This window comes from Hyperolius riggenbachi, chromosome 2, assembly GCF_040937935.1.
Source record: "Hyperolius riggenbachi isolate aHypRig1 chromosome 2, aHypRig1.pri, whole genome shotgun sequence".
Lineage (NCBI taxonomy): Eukaryota > Metazoa > Chordata > Amphibia > Anura > Hyperoliidae > Hyperolius > Hyperolius riggenbachi.
In genome coordinates, this window is record NC_090647.1 from 254,326,065 (window position 1) to 254,349,556 (window position 23,492).

Consider the following 23,492-nt stretch of genomic DNA (forward strand, 5'->3'; position numbering starts at 1 on the left):
GATCATTTGTTATATGTAATACTTTAAAGAGGTACTGTATAGTAAAATGTTGTGAATTATACAGGATACCCACTCTTATGGTAATTTTCCTGGTTTTAGCATCATAAAAATTTCCTATTGCTGTGTTTTAGTATGTAGCCACACTCTCTCAGTAATGTTTAGCTTAGGCTGAATAGACAGGTACAACCCCCCCCCCCCCCCCCGCCCCCCAGCATTCTGGGAGACCAGATATATTTTGTATTGGCTCTAGAACTCTCAGTAAACAAACATTCTGCAGAAATTACCTCACAGGACTACAGATGTTGCCACATGTGATAACTTGCAGAATGTGAATTGGGGTTAGGAAAGAATCCTACTAATATAATAAATGGGAAAGTTCGGATGTTTGGATGTTTGGATATTTGGATGTTTGGATGTTTGGATGTTTGTTACTCGATCACGCAAAAATGGCTGAACGGATTTGAATGAAATTTGGCACACACATAGTACATTACCTGGAATAAAGTATAGGATACTTTTTATTCCCATAACCAAAAAGGGGGCGGAGACAAATACAAATTTCACTGGAAAATGTAAACTGCAGCCATTCTTACACTGTTAATGGCAGGGTTCTCAAACTTTGCACAGTTGGTCGTTGGATGACTGGGATTAATATTCAGAAAGGTGGGAGGAGCCTACAAAAGCCAATCATAATTCACCTAATGATTTTCAAGGGGAATATTTACATTGCTGCCATTCTTGCACTGTTAATGGCACAAGCCTCAAACCTGGTACAGTTGATCATTGGGTGACTGGGGTTCAATTTGAGAAAGGGGCGTGGAGCCACAAACAGCCAATTAGATTTGTTTCATTCCAATGCAAATTATTGATGCCAAACACCGTAAAGCTCACAAACTTGGTAATTGAGTAATTGATTAATTGTGTGTGAGGGTTAGAAAAGTGGGCATAGCCAACACCAGCCAAATACATAAGCGGACAACGCGGGGTCATAAGTGGGCGGAGACAAATACAAATTTTACTGGGAAAATGTAAACTGCAGCCATTGTAGGGTTCTCAAACTTCGCACAGTTGGTTACTGGGTGACTGGGATTAATATTCAGAAAAGTGGGTGGAGCCTACAAAAGCCAATCAAAAATTACCTATTAATTTTTCAGGGAAATATTTCATTGCTGCCATTCTTGCACTGTTAATGGCACAAGCCTTAAACCTGGTACAGTTGATACTTGGGTGACTGGGGTTTAAATTGATAATAGGGGGTGGAGCCACAAACAGACAATCTTATTTGTTTCATTTTAATGTAGGTTATGGATGCCAAAAACCGCAAAGCTCACAAACTTGGTAATTGAGTGGAGCCTACAAAAGACAATCGAAATTCAACGATTGATTTTCAAGGGGAATATGTAATTGCTGCCATTCTTGCACTGTTAATGGCACAAGCCTTAAACCTGGTACAGTTGATCATTGGGTGACTGGGGTTGAAATTTAGACAAAGGGGTGGAGCCACAAACAGCCAATCAGATTTGTTTATTCTCAATGCAAATTATTAATGCCAAAGACCGCAAAGCTCACAAACTTGGTAATTGAGTAATTGATTAATTGTGTGTGAGGGTAAGAAAAGTGGGCACAGCCAACACCAGCCAAATACATAAGCGGGCAACACGGGGTCATAAGTGGGCGGAGACAAATACAAATTTTACTGGGTAAATGTAAACAGCAGCCATTCTTACACTGTTAATGGTAGGGTTCTCAAACTTTGCAGTTCATTACTGGGTGACTGGGATTAATATTCAGAAAAGTGGGTGGAGCCTACAAAAGCCAATCAAAAATTACCTATTGATTTTTCAGGGGAATGTTTCATTGCTGCCTTTCTTGCACTGTTAATGGCACAAGCCTTAAACCTGGTACAGTTGATCATTGGGTGACTGGGGTTTAAATTGATAAAAGGGGGTGGAGCCACAAACAGACAATCTTATTTGTTTCATTGTAATGCAGGTTATGGATGCTAAAAAACGCAAAGCTCACAAACTTGGTCATTGAGTAATTGTGTGTTAAGGTTAGGAAAAGTGGGCACAGCCAAAACCAGCCAAATACATAATCGGGCAATACCGGGTCATCAGTGGGCAGAGACAAATACACATTTCACTGAGAAAATGTAAACTGCAGCCATTCTTACACTGTTAATGGTAGGGTTCTCAAACTTTGCACAATTGGTCACTGGGTGACTGGGATTAATATTCAGAAAATTGGGTGGAGCCTACAAAAGACAATCAAAATTCACCTATTGATTTTCAAGGGGAATATGTAATTGCTGCCATTATTGCACTGTTAATGGCACAAGCCTTAAGCCTGGTGCAATTGGCCACTGGGTGACTGGGGTTCAAATTTAGACAAAGCCACAAACAGCCAATCAGATTTGTTTAATCTCAATGCAAATTATTGATGCCAAAGACCGCAAAGCGCACAAACTTGGTCATTGAGTAATTGTGTGTTAGGGTTAGAAAAAGTAGGCGGAGCCAACACCGGCCAAATACATACCTGAACAATGTCAGGAAATCAGTGGGTGGAGAAAAATACAAATTTCATTGGGAAAATGTAAACTGCAGCCATTCTTACACTGTTAATGGTAGGGTTCTAAAACTTTGCACAGTTTGTCACTGGGTGACTGGGATTAATATTCAGAAAGGTGGGTGGAGCGTACAAAAGCCAATCAAAATCCACCTACTGATTTTTAATGGGAACATTTAATCGCTGCCATTCTTGCACTGTTAATGGCACAAGCCTCTTGCACTGTTACCTGGTACACTTGGCCATTGGGTGATGTGGCTTCAAATTCAGAAAAGGGGTGGAGCCACAGCCAATCAGATCTATTTTAATTCAATGCAAATTATTGATGCCAAAGACTGAAAAGCTCACAAACCTGGTCATTAAGTAATTAAGTAATTTTTCATTAGGGTTTGGAAAGGGGGGCGGGGCCAACACCAGCCAAATACATACCCGGGCAACGCCGGGCGTCCAGCTAGTTTACAATAAGGAAACACTAACTGCATATTTTATTTATTTATTTAAGTATTTATATAGCGCCAACATATTACGCAGCACTGTACAGAGTATATTTGTCTTGTCACTAACTGTCCATCTGAGGGGCTCACAATCTAATCCCTACCATAGTCATATGTCTATTTATGTATCCTGTAGTGCAGGTATCATAATCTAGGGCCAATTTTTGTTAGGGGGAAGCCAATTAACTTATCTGAATGGTTTTGTGGGAGAAGACTGGAGTGCCCAGAGGAAACCCACGCAGACACGGGCAGAACATACAAACTCCTTGCAGATATTGACCTGGCGGCGATTCGAACCGGGGACCCAGCGCTGCAAGGCGAGAACGCTAACCACTACGCCACCGTGCTGCCCAATTTTATGTTTAATTTTATAAATTAATTTTAATCATTACGCTATTTTGACTGCAGTTCCTCTTTAATGTTTGCAATGCCAGATTGTATGTATAGACACGGGTAGATCTCATATATAAATATACCTTCTTGTGTAGTGATGTCTCTGTGAAGCCACAAAACAGTCCACTGATTGCAGCAGAAAAGTCATTTCTTCTGCCTAAGGATGTCACAATACAAGTTCCCCATGGACCTCTCTTAGAAGACTTTGATTCTGAGATCTCGACTTACAAGGTTTGTGTTAACCATTTTCTGCTGCTCATTGTCTGTTATACTTTATTTATGTGTTAGATTGTCAATAATAGTAATATAGTGTGTTTCCAATTCCAATGTGGGTGTGTTACAGTGATAATTAATGTAAAGTAGATGTATGATAATACTCTTGACTACTGACCATTCATACATCTGTTTGCACTCTTGGGATGATAACATTTTTATTATTTCTAATATCTTCTATAATTACAGGCTGCCAGGGACAGCATACTAGATCTTCCAGATCATCAGGATTGTGGGTGGATTCATGTGGAGTTTAGGCCTATTAAGCAGGTTCTGTGTGCCTATGCCCTCAAATGGATGTGGACATTTACCAAATACCTCATTGACCAGGTGACTAAGTATTCATGGATTTGAGTTGATGAAAGACTGTGTATGACCAGTTAATACGTTTATACGGTTGTACTGATATTAATACTTGGTGTGTTTGAACTTTTAACACAATTTACTCTGCATTTGTGATAATGCTCACAGCTTTGCAGACTGCTAATTATTACGTTGGACCTATTGAACTTTCATTAAAAACAGTGTTGCAAACCTGAAACACCAGATAATCAGTGATTGCATTGCTTGTACTCTACTTATTGGGCATTTGGACCCAATACTCAGGGCCGGCCCTAGACTTTTTGCCGCCTGAGGCAAATTTAGGAGAGAGCTGCTGCCGCCCCCCCCCCCCCGAGCCGGAGGGGTAGCGGGCAGGTCGGGGGTATTGGGCCTAGCGGTGGGGAGGGGGTCCCTCGCCTGGGTCCCCCGATCTGCGCTCCCCTCCAGCCTGTAATTAGGAAGCCACTGCCAGATCGTAAGAGGCACGGGCGGGGAGGACTCACCTTATCCGCGTTCCATCGTGCGCTCCACTGACGTCACTTCCTGCATCGCCGTCCACTTACAATACAGTGGGCGGCGATGCAGGAAGTGACGTCAGTGGAGCGCTCGCTGGAACGCGGAAAAGGTGAGTCCTCCCCGCCCGTGCCTCTTACGATCTAGCAGTAGCTTCCTAATTACAGGCTGGAGGGGAGTGCAGATCGGGGGACCCAGGCGAGGAAGGGGGGGTCCGACCCCTCTCCCCACCGCTAGGCCCAATACCCCCGACCTGCCCGCTACCCCTCCGGCTCGGCAGCCGGCCCCCCCGGGCGGGTGCCGCCCTTAGAAGTTTGCCGCCTGAGGCAAATGTTTCACCCTGCCTCATGAGCGGGCCGGCCCTGCCAATACTGTATATTATCGCTAGATTTTCATGTATGCTCACTCCAAGTCTATAGCCCCATCTACACTATGGGACATTGCAGCGATCCGGCGGCTCGATTAGCCGCCGGATCGCCTGTTCCGCGTGCCCGCCGCGCCACCGCGCGTGCGCCGCATTCGATTCCCCGCTCGTGCCTGCTCGTCCCCGCCGGCACGGCTTATCTTCCGCTCGATTCCCTGCCATTGTCCCCTCGCGGGGAGCGAGCAGGGAATCGACGGTGCGGAGATCCGTCCTGTTGGATCTTATCAATCTGTGATAAGGATTTTGGCTACTGACGATGGCCTATGCTGAGGAGAGGTGCAATTATAGATCAGACCCTTTGTGTGCTTCCAGGTAGTAATATAAATATACAGTATAGTTTCTATGCAAGCCCTTTTCTCCCAACCATTTATGAACCATTCATGTAATCCTCTTATGAGAATCTGCTCAGCTGCCTGTGCTGACAGGCAGCTTTTGACCACTGTTCAGGTCTGCATTCTGCAGGTCTTTAAGAGAGACCTTTTGTCAGTTCTGCAGCTTGCTGCTGAGGAATTTGCATACGTTTATCATGCAAATTGCCTAGCCACATCCATTGTGGGCTTGCTCTATAAGTACTATGTGTTTCCCACAATGCTTGGCTGGTCATAAGGACACCTTCCTGTGAAACACTCCTGGAGGAGTGTCAGCCATGCTCTTTGTTTGAAGATCAGCTTAGAGTTATTCCTGGAACTTGCACTAGGCAGGTTTCCCTGGTGCAGTTAGGATTGTTTATCTGTTTTGTTTGTCTGTTGCGATTGTCCTGTCCCACGACAGGAAATCGTTCTGTGTGTCTGGGTGCTAACCACAACAGCGGTTGTTGCTGGTAGCCCCTTCTGATCTGTTTCCCTGGATTGTACTAGCCACTTTCGCTAGTGCTGTGGATCCTTCTGTTCTGCCTCCCTGGATCGTACTAGCATCCTGCGCTAGTGCTGTGGATCCTTCTGTTCTGCTACTCTGTACCTGGATCGCACTGGCATCCTGCGCTAGTGCTGTGGATCCTTCTGTTCTGCCTTCCTGGATCGCGCTAGCCACTTTCGCTAGTGCTGTGGATCCTTCTGTTCTGTCTGTCTGAATCGCACTTGCCCTAGCGTTAGTGGCAGTGGATTCCTCTGGTCTGGATCTTGGAGCTAACCTCGGCTGCGGTCGCTGCTGGTTACTCCTTCTGCTTGTCGTGTGCTTGGATCACACTGCTCTGACAGCAAGAGCAGTGGATCTTTCTGATACCTGGTTCGCACTGGCTCTGACGGTAAGAGCAGTGGTTCCTGTTTGATCGATTCTCGTTGTCTGTCTGTTTGCGTGCGCTTGCTGGTGCCTGCGGTAAGGCAACCGTGTAGCAAGCGCGTTTGTGTGGTGTCTGTCTTGTCTTGGTTAGTTAGGCGTGCTTGTCTCTATTGTGCTTATCACGTGGAGACCGCGCACGAACGCGTGCACTGTTGCGAATGAGTGCGGTGTTCGCGTTCAGTTTGTTATTTTCCTTGATATTCTCATTGTATTATTTGCTGTGTCTTTGCTAACCTCGTATTCTGTTCTGATCTGCCTTGTGTCACGTCTGGCGATCGCACCTCTCACGATCGCGTTCCTATTTCAAATCTGCTGTTGTGTGTGCACTGTCACGGGGTGGCGACTAGGTTGGCGCACACACATACAACCTGTCCCTTTGCTCGTTCTCATTCGCAATCGCTTCTCTTGCGATTGCGTTCTGCGCTTCGTACAATTCCTGTTTGGCATTTGTGGAGGTACAGAGGATAGGTTCCTCTGCACTCCCCAGCGCCATCTGCCGACAGGAATTTCCCTCTACGGGTGCGTAGCACCTTTTGCTGGGTTCCTGCAAATATACGCTTGTGGAGGATTTCTGCCGTATCAGCGCACGCGGTGTGCGCTGATCACGGAGAAAGTTCCACAATCGTTACAGTATGACCAGCCCAACCCAAAACCCCAGTGTAGACGGAATTTCTGATTTGTACGATTTTGTCGAGTTTGGGTCCTGTGTCTTTAAGAGCTTTAAAAGGCTAAACTCAGAGACCAAAGCGGAATTTCTTTCTGAATGTGTGAGGTTTTGTCTGAATCCCACCTTTCAGATTACTGATCCGTCCACATCGGCTCTTCAGTTTGCCTATGTGCTCTTAAAAGGCGATTTGTTCACCTGGGCGTATGATGTGCTAAAAAACAATTCTTGGAATGATAATCTGTATCATATTCTCTCACTGGTTTAAACTGCCTGGCTTACCACCTGCTCTGATTGAATGTGTAGCTGCTGATAAGTCAGCTGATCTTTCCCTTCCATGCAAAACTTTTCAGTATGACAATCAGTTCAATGTGTCTGTTGCCACTTCAGGTTTTAAACAGCAGACATGCAAAGTGGCTAAAAAGAGAAAAACTAAAAAACGCAAGCATCGGAATAAAACACTCCCTATTGATGTTTACAATGATGTTGTTCCGTCTCTGGCTTTTTTGCCCCAATCCAAAGCTTATGTGGATCCTACTATAGGTAGGATCGCACACTATATTAAAGCAGTTAAAAAATCTGTTCTTGTTCCTGAACTCCACCCATATGGAGATTATCTGGATACTGGCCTGTTTGAACCCCCATTTGCTTCCTGGGATGTTGGGGCCTTGCTGGAAGAATTTGATTTTGATTGGAAAGCCTTTTGCGATTTTTACATCGCAAAAAGCAAGGATGTCTTGAATGATTGTCTCGATTCTATGTACCTTTTGATTGATTCCGATGAATGTGACGAGGGTGATGTGGATCTGGTGATTTATGTATGGCAGACGATTTTGGATGAGTTGCACACACACCAATCAATTGATTCCAATAAAGAGACATCGTTGTCGGATGATTGTTCCTGCCTTTCTGGGGTAAAGCATGAGAGTCTTGACTTTGTGCAATCTGAAATGAATGAGTGTACCACTGTGGTTTATTCCTGTGCGAATCCTGAAGGATTCTCTCCTGACAGTGTGCAGTTTGAATCTGTGCGATCTGATGCCTGTTTCTCGGATGTTCCTGCAGATTGTGATCGGCATGAGTCTGCCGGTTTCCTCAAGGATGTGTGGGATCCTTTTTCATTTAGAAACAGATCTTTGAGATCTTCCGTCTGTGACCCTGCTATGGGGAAAATTTCTCGACTATGCAGCGTCAAAAGTAAAATTAATATGCCTAATAAAGTTTATCCTGTTAATGTCGCTATTTCTTCTGCAAATGAGTCTCTGTCTCACCCTGTTCACACCTGTAGGGGCCCGTTGCCTGATGACAGTTGCTCCAGTGTTTCGGTCCTAGATGCCTTGCAGTCTGCTCCGCAGATTGCGGAGGTTTGCGCTATGGAAGCGTCAGTTTCACAACCTAAAGTGATTTTTGGGTTCTGACTCCTCGGATTCGACATTGTTAGCCGAATCTAAGAGTGAGACAGCGCTTCGGTTTTGCGAATCTGATGCTGAACCTTCTTTGCCTTGTTCAGAGACGCTTTCTCTGAACCTGCCCTGTACCATGAATGAAAACATGTTTTCCTTTCACACTGACGTTTGTGAGTCCCTTTCTTGCTCTGAGGGAAGTGCTGATTCTGCACCCTGTACTCTGCATGAGTCAATGTGGCCTTGCTTAGAATCCCCTGCAGTGTCCCTAGAGGCTCGTCTAGGTATTGCCACTATACTCACCTGTTTTTCTGCAGTTTTGGAGTTACAAGCTAGTTTGACTGCCACACAGAATTCTGGGTACAGTGAGAATGAAGTTAGGGAGTCAGTGTGTGTTCCAGTAAATATTCCTGTACATCCCGCTAATTATGATGAAGTTCAGTCTCAGGTTATGGTGGAAACATTCCTGAGACATCTGCCCTGCCTGCAGGAGGTATTTAATGTTCAGCCCTGTAACATGGATAGTTCAGAATCCTTCTTAGAAAACCTGGAAAATGATGTTCCTGAGGTCTTGTTTGATGTTCTGGAGGTCCTCGAGTTCCTCCCAAAGGGTGCAGAACTTGTAGGAGATGTCTCCTGCCCCCCAAGTCCTTCTGAGGTGTTGCCCTCTTCCGTAGGCATTGCTGCCTTGCTGGCTACCTTTTCAGCTCTGGTGGAGCTTCAGTCATGTGTAGTCAATGATGAATTTCTGTCAGATACCATTACAGTCATTGAGATTACTAAGCCTGAGACCGAGCCTTCTTTTGAAATACCAGTACCTGTGACCTCTACTCGTGATGATTTTCTGCCCGGTCCTGGTTTTGGTCTGGTCGCGCCGGACTCTGAGGTGGGCAGTTCCCTGACATGTCCTGAGGTTTCTCCTGTGCTGGTGTACCCCAGTGTGCTCTGTGACCCAGAAAGCCCAAGTGTGCTTCGGTTACCAGCGTACTCAGATGCTTCCTCGGTGGAGACATGTTCTAATTTAGCCTGCCTGCTTGCATGCCCAGAAGTGGTCCTTGAAAGTCCTGATCTTGATGGGTCTCCTGCTAATTCTGAATCTGGAACTGTCATAGGTTCCATGGGGGTGCTTGGTAGCTCTCCATGTGAGCCTGGTGAGCGTTCTGGCTTCTTGGAATCTCTGCAGAGCTTCAAGGCGTTCTGTGAGATTCCGAGAGAAGTTTTGCTTGGTACCCTGAATACGATCAACAGCGGCTTTTGTTTTGAAAGAGACACTTCGAACAGGTTTTGTGGCAGATTTGGTATTTTCGGACGCTTCTTGGAAGGTGGCGGGTATTGTCTGGAGGGTGTCGATGGCTTCTTCTCTGATATCCACAGTCCTGATGGGTGTTACGCTGAGACTTGTAGTGCTGATGGGCATGTTTCGGTGGCTTCTGTTTCCGATGAGGTCGGTTTCGGGTGGACTGACTCTGGAATTGGACCTTGTCGGGCTGTCCCGACCTTCATGAGTCTTCTGTTAAAGTGGTTTGGAGATATCAGTTTTGAGGGTCGTCTGGAATTCAACCCTAGAAAGGGGGGGTACTGTGAGAATCTGCTCAGCTGCCTGTGCTGACAGGCAGCTTTTTGACCACTGTTCAGGTCTGCATTCTACAGGTCTTTAAGAGACACCTTTTGTCAGTTCTGCAGCTTGCTGGTGAGGAATTTGCATACGTTTATCATGCAAATTGCCTAGCCACATCCATTGTGGGCTTGCTCTATAAGTACTATGTGTTTCCCACAATGCTTGGCTGGTCATAAGCACTCCTTCCTGTGAAACACTCCTGGAGGAGTGTCAGCCATGCTCTTTTTTTGAAGATCAGCTTAGAGTTATTCCTGGAACTTGCACTAGGCAGGTTTCCCTAGTGCAGTTAGGATTGTTTATCTGTTTTGTTTGTCTGTTGCGATTGTCCTGTCCCAGCGACAGGAAATCGTTCTGTGTGTCTGGGTGCTAACCGCAACAGCGGTTGTTGCTGGTAGCCCCTTCTGATCTGTTTCCCTGGATTGTACTAGCCACTTTCGCTAGTGCTGTGGATCCTTCTGTTCTGCCTCCCTGGATCGTACTAGCATCCTGCGCTAGTGCTGTGGATCCTTCTGTTCTGCTACTCTGTACCTGGATCGCACTGGCATCCTGCGCTAGTGCTGTGGATCCTTCTGTTCTGTCTTCCTGGATCGCGCTAGCCACTTTCGGTAGTGCTGTGGATCCTTCTGTTCTGTCTGTCTGATTCGCACTTGCCCTAGCGTTAGTGGCAGTGGATTCCTCTGGTCTGGATCTTGGAGCTAACCTCGGCTGCGGTCGCTGCTAGTTACTCCTTCTGTTTGTCGTGTGCTTGGATCACACTGCTCTGACAGCAAGAGCAGTGGATCTTTCTGATACCTGGTTCGCACTGGCTCTGACGGTAAGAGCAGTGGTTCCTGTTTGATCGATTCTCGTTGTCTGTCTGTTTGCGTGCGCTTGCTGGTGCCTGCAGTAAGGCAACCGTGTAGCAAGCGCGTTTGTGTGGTGTCTGTCTTGTCTTGGTTAGTTAGGCATGCTTGTCTCTATTGTGCTTATCACGTGGAGACCGCGCACGAACGCGTGCACTGTTGCGAATGAGTGCGGTGTTCGCGTTCAGTTAGCGTTTGTTATTTTCCTTGTTATTCTCATTGTATTATTTGCTGTGTCTTTGCTAGCCTCGTATTCTGTTCTGATCTGGCGATCGCACCTCTTGCGATCGCGTTCCTATTTCATATCTGCTGTTGTGTGTGCACTGTCGCGGGGTGGCGACTAGGTTGGCGCACACACATACAACCTGTCCCTTTGCTCGTTCTCATTCGCAATCGCTTCTCTTGCGATTGCGTTCTGCGCTTCGTACAATTCCTGTCTGGCATTTGTGGAGGTACAGAGGATAGGTTCCTCTGCACTCCCCAGCGCCATCTGCCGACAGGAATTTCCCTCTACGGGTGCGTAGCACCTTTTGCTGGGTTCCTGCAAATATACGCTTGTGGAGGATTTCCGCCGTATCAGCGCACGCGGTGTGCGCTGATCACGGAGAAAGTTCCACAATCGTTACACCTCTAGAGAAGAAAGTAGAGATTTCCATCTTTATCTCCCCTTGAGAGAAGCTCAATGTCTGTCTATTATGCTGATCTTGGCTTCAGTAGTGTCTGAGTCACACAGCTGTTACAAGCATCCAGCCAGGGAAATTAATCACTTGGTCTTTTGGGGCTTTAGTAAGTCAGGCCTGTTTTTGGTTTTGTATAATTCTGAAACTATTAAAGTTTGACCTAATGCCTAAGTAATCATTCTACTTTTCATGTTCTCTACTCTAGACATCTACTACCTTAAAAAATTTAGATTCATTTTTAAGAAGAACAGAACCCCAGATTGAGAGTATAACAGGGGAGGAGAGGGATACAGGATCATTCATGAAGATGATGCGTCTTTTCAATGAGGTGAGTCGCTGGCAAAACCTTGGATTGACAGTAACTTGGTTTGAGAGCGCTTTGCAATACAAGCAAACATTTTTGTGAAATTTTGACTTGATATACAAGCAACGTCTTGATATACAAGCAAAAACTATTAAAAAAAAAAATTTGTTCTTAAGTATAGAGTATAGAGAGAATAGAGACTGTGCAAAGTCACAATTCTATTAAATCCTCAAAAATAGGCAAAAGTAACTATCAATGGATTTCTTTGTTAATAATAATAATAATATAATCTGAACATTTATATAGCGCTTTTCTCCTATTGGACTCAAAGCACACAAGAGCTGCAGACACCGGGACGCGCTCGAGAAGCCACCCTGCAGTGTTAGAAAGTCTTGCCTTGAACTCCCTACTGAATAGGTTGAGTCAAGCCAACAGATGGCAATGATTCTCTTAGTTATAGTCAAAGTCTTGTTTACATTGTTATCTTATACTATTTTAACATAACTGTTATTGGATTGTGTAAGGAATCAACTCGGTTTCCATTAATTCTTATGGGGAAATTTGCATTGATATAAGAGTGTTCTGGATTACAACCATGTCTCCGGAACAAAGGTTCCTCTGTACTGTGCCAGTGTGCCACGCGGGCAGCACAGTGACATAGTGGTTAGCGCTCTCACCTTGCAGCACTGGGTCCCCGGTTCGATTCGCAGCCAGGTCAACATCTGCAAGGAGTTTATATGTTTTCCTTGTGTCTGTGTGGGTTTCCTCCGGGCACTCTGATTTCCTCCCACATCCCAAAAACATACAGATACGTTAATTGGCTTCCCACAAAGTTGGCCCTAGACTACGATACATACATTACACGATACATACATAGACATATGACTATGGTAGGGATTAGATTGTGAGCTCCTCTGAGGGACAGATAGTGACGAGCCTATATGTACTCTGTACAGCACTGTGGAAGATGTCGGCGCTATATAAATACTAAATAATAGTAATACTGTTGACATATATGGTAACAGTCCATTGACATTGAACTCTTTAAGTGTCACCATTCTAGCTAGGGTTTCACTTCTACATTGTTCTGTAAAGTGAGCTAAATGGGTTGTGCAGCCTTTTGTTTTCCGCTATTCATTATTTAGACTGTAAATGTTATTAATAGGTATTTCATGTAAGCCTGAATACATAAGGATAAAGGCAGTGATGCACTGCACACAATTAATAAAAGCTTAATCCCAGGGAAAAAAAATCATTCTTATATGCAATACTAATGAAAACTCTTGTTATCTAATTTTCCGTACATTAAACTATTATTTCTCCAGTGTTGCATCGATACAAAGCTTGAGCGAATCAGCTCACTGAGGCATGTTTATTTTTGCTATAATTAAACAAATGAGGTATTAGTCCTGTTGGCAGGAGCTAAAGAGTTCTTTTCTGTTGACCTGTTTTGTTTGTGTTAATGTGATCTGCTTTACATAACTGGATGTGACCACAATTAGTACTGGCTGGCCTTTAGTACAATCATACATCAAGACTTGCCCTCAGCACACATTAATTAGAGGATGGATCCTCATACATGGGTGTGTTGCCAGTTCTCATGTGTGGCTCACAAATACACCTAGAGTGCAAGCTCTCTTTTCCTCAGATGATAACGTGCTACCTCACTGGCCATTGCAATACTAAATTAACTTTCTGATCTTTCCAACTAAACTATCCCTTTTTGTATAATGAAGCACATCTTATTCAATGTGTATTTTAATGCACCAAAATGTTAGTTTGGCTGTTTTCACTGCTATTGGGAAATGTACTCTGAAATTGGTTGAGATGTTCTTACAGGTTTTTTTTTACATTAGAATACTGCAGTCTTTTTAGTTGAGTACATTAAAGTGAACCCGAGGTGAAAATAAACTGATAAGATAAACAATTGCATTTATGCTCCTACAAATTACTTTTTTTTAGATATCCCATGGTTTTATATTTAAACATTTACAAACTAGATTGAATGTTTTGTTGTCTCTGCTCAGTGCCTGCCTAATACCGTATATACTCGCATATAAGCCGAGACACCCACTTTTCCCTCAGGAACCAGGAAAAAGTGAGTGACTTGTGTATAAGCCCCCTCCCCAGTATAGCCTCCTCCACAGTAGCCAGATGTGCCCCCAGTACAAGTAATTCCTTCTCCCAATAGCCAGATGTGCCTCATGGATGATACAGCTGCGTCTCAAGACGCCACTAGATGGTGTCATAGATATGAGACACAGCGATTGGCACACAGGGAGAACACACCATTGTTGCACCACTGACACGTTGCTTGCACATTCCACTCCACAAGCACAGGGGATGCAGAGCACTCGGGTACTCTATAACTTGATCAGAAAAGGTTATTTGCAAAGTTCTCCAGTTTGGGTGTGCCTGTGCCCACTGCAGCCTCAGTTTTATGTTTTTGGCAGAAAATAGTGGAGCCTCATATCTTTCAGCATGTTGCACATTCTGAAATGCTATCCTGCTCACAGTTGTAAAGTGCGGTTTAATGTACTACAGCTTCCATCAGTTCAAACCAGTGCGGACACTGCCCTCTGATCTCTCTGGTCAACAAGGTGGTTCTATCCACAAAACTTCTGCTGTCTAGATCGTGGCGAAGTACGTATAGCCGGCGGCGATCAGCGGGCATGGGGGGGACCGGAGCAAGTTTGGACATACGCTTAGCTAGCCAAATGCTAGCTAAAGCGTTTAAAAAATTTTTTGGGGAAAAAAACCTCCCTGTAGACGCAGCCTCAGAAACTGCTTACAGCCAAGGGGGTTAATACTCTAATTCCCTATAAACTAAACAAGCCTCGCCCCAGCTTTTCAGAGAGCCTTGGCATTTTCAGACAGTAGCAAGGGCTCATGGGAGCTCAGTCTGGGCAGGAGGAGGGGGATGTATTACTAGCCAGAGATTTCAGAGGCAGAGGGGAGGAGGAGCGGGGATTCGTTTTTTTTTTTGCTCAAGATGCAGATAAGCCTGCCTCTGTGTAATGTTTACAAACAACATGGCTGCTGTCATTGTATCACAGGAAGAAATAATCATATTCTATTGAATCTGTTTGCAGCTAGATTTGCTGTGTAAACTATCTAAACTTTAGATAAGATATATAGAATAGTTTCTTGTTATAGTTAGTTTTTCATCTCGGATACGCTTTAAGTATGAAGATGGAATCTAATTGCTAAGGGCATTTGAGTCTTTCCTTTTACTGTGCTTTTTTTCCCCTGTTATTGGTCCTCGTTTCTTCCCCATTCCATAAGGTGTCATCTAAACAAGTAGAAATGGAGGTCCAGTTCACAGTGTTGCAGAAGACTGTAAGCCTGTTAGCAAAGCATGAGATGACACTTCCCACTGACTGTGAAATCCTCTATAAGACAATGGCAGCTCGCTGGAATTCTATGAAGACCAAAGTGTCACTCGCAAAGCAACGTCTGGGTCCCAGAATACAACAAGAGGCTGACATAGTGTCCAGGGTAATGACTATATCCATTTTATTGTATCACTGTTATATTACTTAAATATGAGTACAGAAATATGTCAGTATTCTGTTGTCTTCAAAAATGTGTGAGATTTCAGATAGGGTAGCAAGCAATTTTACATAGTTCCATGTACGAAATAGATCATTTATCTAATATTTCCCTTCATACTAATTTCCTTAGGTACTCATTTCCACAAAGGTCCACACAATATAAAGCCCCCCAAAAATCGATTTATTTCATGAGTAAAGGAAGCTTTTGACCCTTTGTCAAAGACAAATGGGATCCCCAGTGGCTTTGAAACAATTGTTGGTCAAAGTTTGTCTTTTTAATGATGTAAGAATAAGTGGATGTTTTTCGAACATTATAATTCAGACCTTTGTGGATATCTAATGAAGTATTTGTCGTCCTGAACCTACCATTCTAGAGGTGTGTACTCCTGGAATTTCTTTGCTGCATTCTCCTGCAGGACATTCCCCAAACATGTAAATAATTCTATATGGAAGTATATGATACAGAAGCTCACTGTAGCATCTGTATATGATTTAGTTTACAACTATTTGTATCATTTATTTCAAAATAAACAAAATGCTAACATTTAAATCGGACCTAAACTCTTCCACAGGAGAGAAGGAAAATACAGAGAAACCCATCCTGCGTCTAATTCTCCCTTATCTCCTAGTAATGAGCCACTGTAATTTGAGCTGTCTGATCTATGCCGTGGGTTTGACGTTCAGACAGGCTACATGTAAACACAGGAGGTTACCTCTTATGTGCTCCCATAAAACCACGTAGTAACTCAATAGGAGCTCTGTGGCCTTTAACAAATAAATGCTTTTCTTTAAAGGTTATTATGCTGTTGCTTATCTTTTAGAGCAGATAGGAAGTTCTGGGTTTAGGTCAGCTTTAAGACTATGATAAAAGATTCCTTTCCATAAATTTAGGCATATTATTCACATTCTCTGAAATCTGTTTTAGGATTTAGGAAGGTTTCAGCGTAAGCTTGATACTTTTGGTTCTGACTTGGAGAATTCGGAAGTCTACAAGTATGAATATACAGCACAGGAAGCTTTTGTCACCACAGAGGAATTCAGTGCACAGCTTGAAATTCTGCAGAGGGAAGCAAAAGACCTGAAAGAGCTACAGGAGCTACTTGAAACAACTGTTGTCGACTTCTCTATTTTAAATAAGTAGGTGGCAAACAACTTTGATGTATTTGTAGGAATATGTACTGTAGGCTATATATGTTACAAAGCCAATATATGTAATTGATTTATTTGTGATGTGCTCATATGGGACCTGATTCAATTAACCACTTCAGCCTTCAGTGTTTTTTCACCTTATGCATCCGAGCAATTTTCACATTTCAGAGCTCCTCTCATTTATTTGCAAATAACTTTATCACTACTTAGCACACCTAAATTATCTAAATCTTGTTTTTGCACCACCATTCAGGCTTTTTGTGGTGATTTTTTTAATGGTAATTATTTATTCTCTATGAATTTTAAAGGGAAAAAGGAAAAATTACACAATTTCTCCATTTCCATCTACTATAGATTTAAAATAAACAATGCTACTGTAGCTAAAACCCACACATTTTATTTGACCCTCTGTCCCAGTTTTCTCTACATTTAAATTATGTTCCTAGTGCAATGTATAGAGATAATATATTATTTGGAAATAAAGGTGTATTTTTCTTCATTTCGTTTTCTCATTGTACCCTAGCAATAACTGCAAGCCCTTATTATTAGTACCACTGAACGGACCATTTTTTATGTCATTGTGAACCGACACTAAGCTTAGTACCCACGTGAATACGGACGGGGGATCAATGGCAACCAGTGATCCCCCCCTGATCCATCTTCGCTACCGTGGTAATTATGGTGCAAACGATTGTCTAAACAATCTTTGTTGTGGTAAAATTATCCCGGTGGGCAATGGGGATCTGAGCGGTCAGTCGCTCAGTGATCCATCATGATGCAGAGGGAGATGGCAGTGCTTCCCAAGACTGGCTGCATCTGATTGACCAGCAGCATAGATGTGCAGAGCCTATTCATAGGCAGGTTACACATCTTGAATTCAAAACCGATGCAACAAAATAAAGGATGTTGGCTTCCAAAACAGTTTGCGGCGCAATCTTCCATACTAGACTCTTCCACAGTGTTGAGGTATCCCTCACGGAAGATAACCTAACCTCTAATTAACAAACAAACATAGTGTGAACCTGGAGGCAGCTGGCCATAAAATGGTTAACACATTTTTTTGTAAAACATTTCAATAGAAAAATATTCTCCCTCACTCCCAAAAAAGAAAAGCATTCCTTAACGACTTGACCACCACCAGTAAGTGTATATATGTCCCTGTGTTTACACAAATATAAACAAAAATAAACACTGTTTCTATTTTTAGAACACACTAACTCTGTATCTCCATCTTGTGGCCAAAATGTAAAACCACATTCAAATACCCTATTATACACTAGAAAAATTAAATACATTTTCCTTATTTTTAAAAACCCTTGGAGGTCAAGTGGTTAAAGTTGAACTGAACATGCATGTCCAGGTCCAGAATGTGATGTGAAAAAATGTGAAAAAAATGTATCAGCACACCGATTTTCCATGAGTTCACGCTCTTTTATTGAGCCATGCGTTACCAAAAAGGTATAAAGCCTGACAATTGTTTCGGGGGCCGCACAGGGTCTCCCTTCCTCAAGGCGTATAGTTACAATGCATACAATTCAAACCACCTATATAAAATTCATGCAGAGGGGCACCATTTATTCTTAAAGTGGAGCTGTCAGCCATACTATCTCAGAAAAAAACCCCACATGTATAAGTAGATAAATACTTGCTCTACTTACATAACATATGTATTGCACTGTCCACATTTTGATTTGAGGTAATTTTCTACAGTAAAAAAAGGAGAAAATCCTTATTTTCCATTGTGTCTGTGTCTATATTGAAGCCAAGCCTGACATAATTTCCTTCCTTACTCTGTCGTGTATCATTGCCCGCCCCCCTTCCAGTCTTCAGACCCTCCCAGCCAGCTCTGCAGTAGAAAGTACACTGTCTCAGCATTGAGTAATATTGGTCAAACAGAGAGGAACAGGGGTGTGGGAGGGGAAAACAGGAGAAAAGAGGCTTCAGACAATCAAGCTGTATTAGTTAAGTCTGAGGGGAAAGTAAAAAAGAAAAAAGAAAACCCAGCATGCCCTGCAACTTCCTTTGTGCGGCAGATCTACCAAATAAGAGCCAGGGAAACTGGGGAATGATGTTTTAGGGAGAAAAAAAGTAAGAGTGATTTTTAACGTTTGGATTGCCTAGTTAGCATCCTTATTACTTGTTTACCAGATAAAAATAAAGAATTGATTTTTAATTTTATGCCTGACAGTTACTCTTTAAAAACATTTTGATAAAATAATATGGTTATAATTTAATCCGGCCCATTGACTTGATGCAGGGAAATCTTATGAGCAAACATTTAAGTGCAAGAATATTGTGCAGCTAATACCTTTAAGAGTCAAGGAATATCCTCTGACAGTGGGAGAGCTTAGAGCTGTGCAGCTTCCTGTTAACACAATCATGCGATGTGGTTCCGAGGGAAAGAGAAAGTGAGCCTGTTATCTAATTCAGGGCATAAAAAAAATAGGACTAATTATTATGATATTGAAAATCTCTTGGAGAAGATGGGAAATTTTAACTGTAATTTTGCTACAAGTATACTGTAGTTCCTATACTAGTGATGATGTGGTGTTAGTGAAATGATGTTTGCTTAGCAAAACACTTACTTAAACTGACATTTATCTATCACAGCTGTGAGGAGCTGCTTCTGAATCTGAAGCTTGTGTGGCAGCACGTAGATTCAATCCTTAGGCAACAGGAGGTGTGGAAGAAAGAATTATGGCAAAATATGAATACGGAGGAACTGCGCAAGCTGACCGAACAACAGCTGAACCTTCTACAGTCCCTCCCTGGAGAAGTCCACGAATGGGATGTTTACAGGCATGTGCTCGAAGCTGTTAATGTCATGCATGTAAGTTACCAGGTTCAAATTTAAAATATAAATTAAACTACACTTGTGAAATCAGAAAAACAGCACCCCAAACCTGCAACAGAACTCAGATGCTAATACATGTCAGGGATGGGATCGATTTCTATGTAAAAAAAAAAAAAATTTCTTTGATAGCAAAGCAAAAATGCTTTTTCACTTCATTTTCATTTATAGTGTAGAGATTGCTGGAAATGACTGATAAAACAGCTGTAGCAATTTTAAAAAAAATAGTGCCATTAACCTTCCAGCATTTCCAGCACAAAATGTTAGAGAATGTCACAAACCAGTTTTATCAGTTTTCATAAAACATTATATGCACGTATTTATTCATATAGAAAATGGTCAGAATTCAAATATCAAACTCAGCAATAAAGGGGCCAAATATGGTTTGCACTGCTCTGATTTAGTACTTTCCATCCTTCCAGCTCTATTACTTTCTAGTAGTGTCTAGTCAGTAATTTAGAGTAGCACAGAGCCCGGGTAGGGCAGCCATGTTTGCTGACTACATGAGCTTTGCATTAGTTCTTAGTTTAATGTATCTTAGTTCAACTAAATCTGACAATGGGGTTGATTGACTAAACAGCGCTAGTGAATAACGCTATAGCGCTACTTGAATTACGCGCGTTATTGTGCACGTAAACTTTTATGTAAACTACACAGCGAGCGGTAAAAGTACACATCGCGCAGTATAACTACGCAAAGCACGATGGAGATACAGTACACAGCGGGCATTACAAAAGCACAGCACACGCTGGGAACAAGCTTTAATTGTGCAGCGCGCTACAACTAGATAACGTGCATTATTTTGTGCGCGTGTATGTTTACGCATGTAATAATGGAATGATGCATTTCTATTAGATGGTGCTCCTTAAAGAGGAGCTGTTAGGTATAGGGTCTCAGAGAAAATAAACACATATATCAGTAGCTAAAGATTGGCTGTACTTACATTACATATGCATTTCACTGTCCACGTTTGGATTTCACAGAATTTGTATATAGTATATGCAGAGAATGATGCTCCTGACAGCTCATGGCAGGTTCCATGTTTGTGAAGCCAAATGTGTCGTCATGTCCTGCCTGCTTCTGATCACAGAACAGCTCATACTGAATAACACTAGTTTGCAGTGAATATTAATGAGCCATGTGGCTAGGAACAATAGCGGACTCCTGCAGTGTACGCTGCCCCGAGATTTATCTGTGCTGTGGCTGGACTGAGTTTTAGAAGCTGCTGAAACTTGATCCCGTCTTCTCCTTAGCAGCCGAGGGGAGGGCCCCAGAATGCTTTGCAGTATGGAATGCGGCTTGCGTCCAGCTTAGCTCTAAGCTTTGCTGATAAGCATACATCAGAGGTAAGAGAGATCTTTATCTTCAGTAATGTCTTTTTGGCTTCCTTCTAAACTGTTTAACACAGGAGACTAGAGGTTTAAATTAGCTTCTGCAGCCTGACAGTTACTCTTTAACATTTGTCAGCTGTTTGTGGCCTATAAAAGCTTTGCTCATCAGCACCTGATTCAGAATAGTTTGAGACTAGGCAAGTAAGTGTTATTTGTTTGTCAGTGTCCTTTACATTTTGCAGCTGTTTTTGCCCCACGTGTATTTTTTTCATTGCTGGTTAAAGTGAACCTTAAAGAGGAACTCCAACCTAGAATTGAACTTTATCCCAATCAGTAGCTGATACCCCCTTTTACATGAGAAATATAATGATTTTCACAAACAGACCATCAGGGGGCGCTGTATGACTGATTTTGTGCTGAAACCCCTCCCACAAGAAGCTCTGAGTACCGTGGTACTCTGGGCAAACTGCCACAATGTAACAATGTTCACAGACAGGAATTAGCTGTTTACAGCTGTCTCTAAAAGCCAAAACAGCTAGGAGCAGCTACATAACCTGCCCACAGTAAAAATGTCACCATGTAACAAATGTCAGAATGTAAATCGGGGAGAGGAAAGATTTTACAATGAGCAAACACTGACTAAATCATTTATACATAATTATGGTAAAAATGAAGCACTTTTTTTACTACATTATTTTCACTGGAGTTCCTCTTTAAAGTGAACCTCCGGACTAAAGATCTACTCAGCAGCACTGAAAAGGCCTGGTGTTTCTTTAACAGTTTCATAGCATCAGAACTTTGTTTTTCTTCCCCAAGCATCCTTTTTAGCTGCATTTTTAGCTAAGCTCCACCCATCAAAGAAAACTGCCGGGCGGGTTTTCCCTGACGCTGTGCAAAGCATGATGGGATTTCCTATGTTGTTATTCACGTTGCCTAGCAACTGGGAGGGGTGACCAGGACACAGGACAGTTGGAACTGTGTCTCATGCTCTCTGTCACCTCCTTTCAACCAAAAAGATGGCTGCCCTCATGAAATCAAACATTTGCCTGTCCTTTTAAAACAGGGTGGGTAAGAGATTATATTACCTATCTATTTTAATTAACATAACTAATGTAACTTAATGACAGTATGTTTGTTTAGGCTGGAGTTCCTCTTTAAGTCTGAAAAAAAAATTAGTTTTATTCACCTGGGGCTTCTACCAGCCCCCTGCCCCCTGCAGCAGTCCTGTGCCCTGGCAGCCACTCACTAATCCTCTGGTCCCTCGCTGCCAGCTAGTTTCATTTTTGCCGACACGCATTCCCAACTGCAATTAGCGCTGTTGCGGGCCGCAACGCGTACAACAATATACGTTGCCGCATATCTATGCGGTCGTAATGCGGCAACGTGTATTTTTGTATGCGTTGCGGCCCGCAATAGCGCTAACTGCAGTCGGGAATGCGGAAAAAGCTACGCGTTGCCAGTCCTGTCGGGCCTGTCGGCAAAAATGAAACTAGCTGGCAGCGGGGGACCAGAGGATTAGTGAGTGGCTGCCAGGGCACAGGACTGCTGCAGGGGGCTGGTAGAAGCCCCAGGTGAGTAAAACTCATTTTTTTCTGACTTAAGGTTCACTTTAAGTAGTAATTAAATTGTGTTGTTCATATGTACAATGCCAAGCAACCATAACTTTTACTGATTTTATATCACTGTATGCAATGAAACATGTGGATACTGTGTAGTGTGACTTGTGTTGTGTGTTGTGTAATGTGTGTGGTATGAATGCATACTGTGAACTTTGTGTCACAGGCTGCCTTTGGCTTGTTCTGAGGCTGCGTCTCAGTGGCTGGCCTCTATTATGGGGGCTACGTCTCTGCTCCTGCTCCATTGCTACCAAAGCAAAAGAACAATGGAAAAACAGCAGAATACTGTATATACAAGCACTGAATGATTAAATTAGAAACACTAGGGAATTTGATTACACTAGGGAATGAATTACCAGTGCGGAATCTATGCATTACGCGCGCACTGACCTAATTCTTAACAAACACTCCTTATTGTGTCATTACCGACCTCTATCTAATTAACGTGCGCTTTACCATAATTGCCATTAGCGTGTGCCTTGCATGTAGCGTTACGCCGTATGCGCGTTATGAAATAGCGCTGTTTAGTGAATCAACCCCTATATCTGCCACTAATTTAGCATCCTTAAACTATCAACAATTCTTAATAGGGTGAATGTAGTTGTCACTATTTTCTCTTCAATCTGTTGTTTTGAGCCACCATAATTTAAATTGATATCAGCTTACTGCAGGGTGTCTGCTGACTCAGTCAGTAAATTGCTTTATTATTTTTATGTACTGCTGACATCTTCTGCATCACTATACAGAGTAGTCATGTCACTGCTTTCTCACAGAGAAACTCACAATCTAATCTCCACCATAGTCTAAAGCTCTACACACGTACAAGGACTATTACACACAGGGATGGGTACTCAATTCTTCAGGTGACAGTTCAGGGCTGAGTGTTGTACAGACTAGCAAAAAATGATGTTGCTATAGAGAGGAAAGAAGGATGACAGCACCAGGGGCGTAACTAGGAGCCACCAGGCCCCCCTGCAGAGATTCTGATGCCCCTCCCCCGGCCCGCTCAGGCCCGTTTTGGGGTGCTGGAGGGGTCGCAGCATGAGGGGAAAGCCATGGCCACACTCGGCGGGGAGTGGGGGATGGTCCCCCCCCTCCCTCACTTCGGGCTCTCCCCTCCAGCTTAAATTTGTGTCTGGGCAGCGGCAGGGCAGCGGCAGATACATACCTTCCGTGCGCTCCCCCGGGAATGTTTCTCTTTCTAGCGTCTGACGTCACT

At 43.2% G+C, this 23,492-nt stretch overlaps 1 protein-coding gene across 1 annotated transcript in view; it reads left to right on the forward strand.

Moving 5' to 3' along the window:
* The window catches only part of LOC137544945 (uncharacterized), a 648,464-nt gene that overhangs the window by 55,293 nt on the left and 569,679 nt on the right, over positions 1-23,492 (forward strand). Inside the window, exons 22-27 of the mRNA XM_068266042.1 lie at positions 3,548-3,683; positions 3,915-4,055; positions 11,674-11,796; positions 15,058-15,270; positions 16,252-16,463; positions 19,086-19,305. Coding sequence (XP_068122143.1) covers positions 3,548-3,683; positions 3,915-4,055; positions 11,674-11,796; positions 15,058-15,270; positions 16,252-16,463; positions 19,086-19,305 — 1,045 coding nt within the window. The remainder of the gene's footprint in view (positions 1-3,547; positions 3,684-3,914; positions 4,056-11,673; positions 11,797-15,057; positions 15,271-16,251; positions 16,464-19,085; positions 19,306-23,492) is intronic.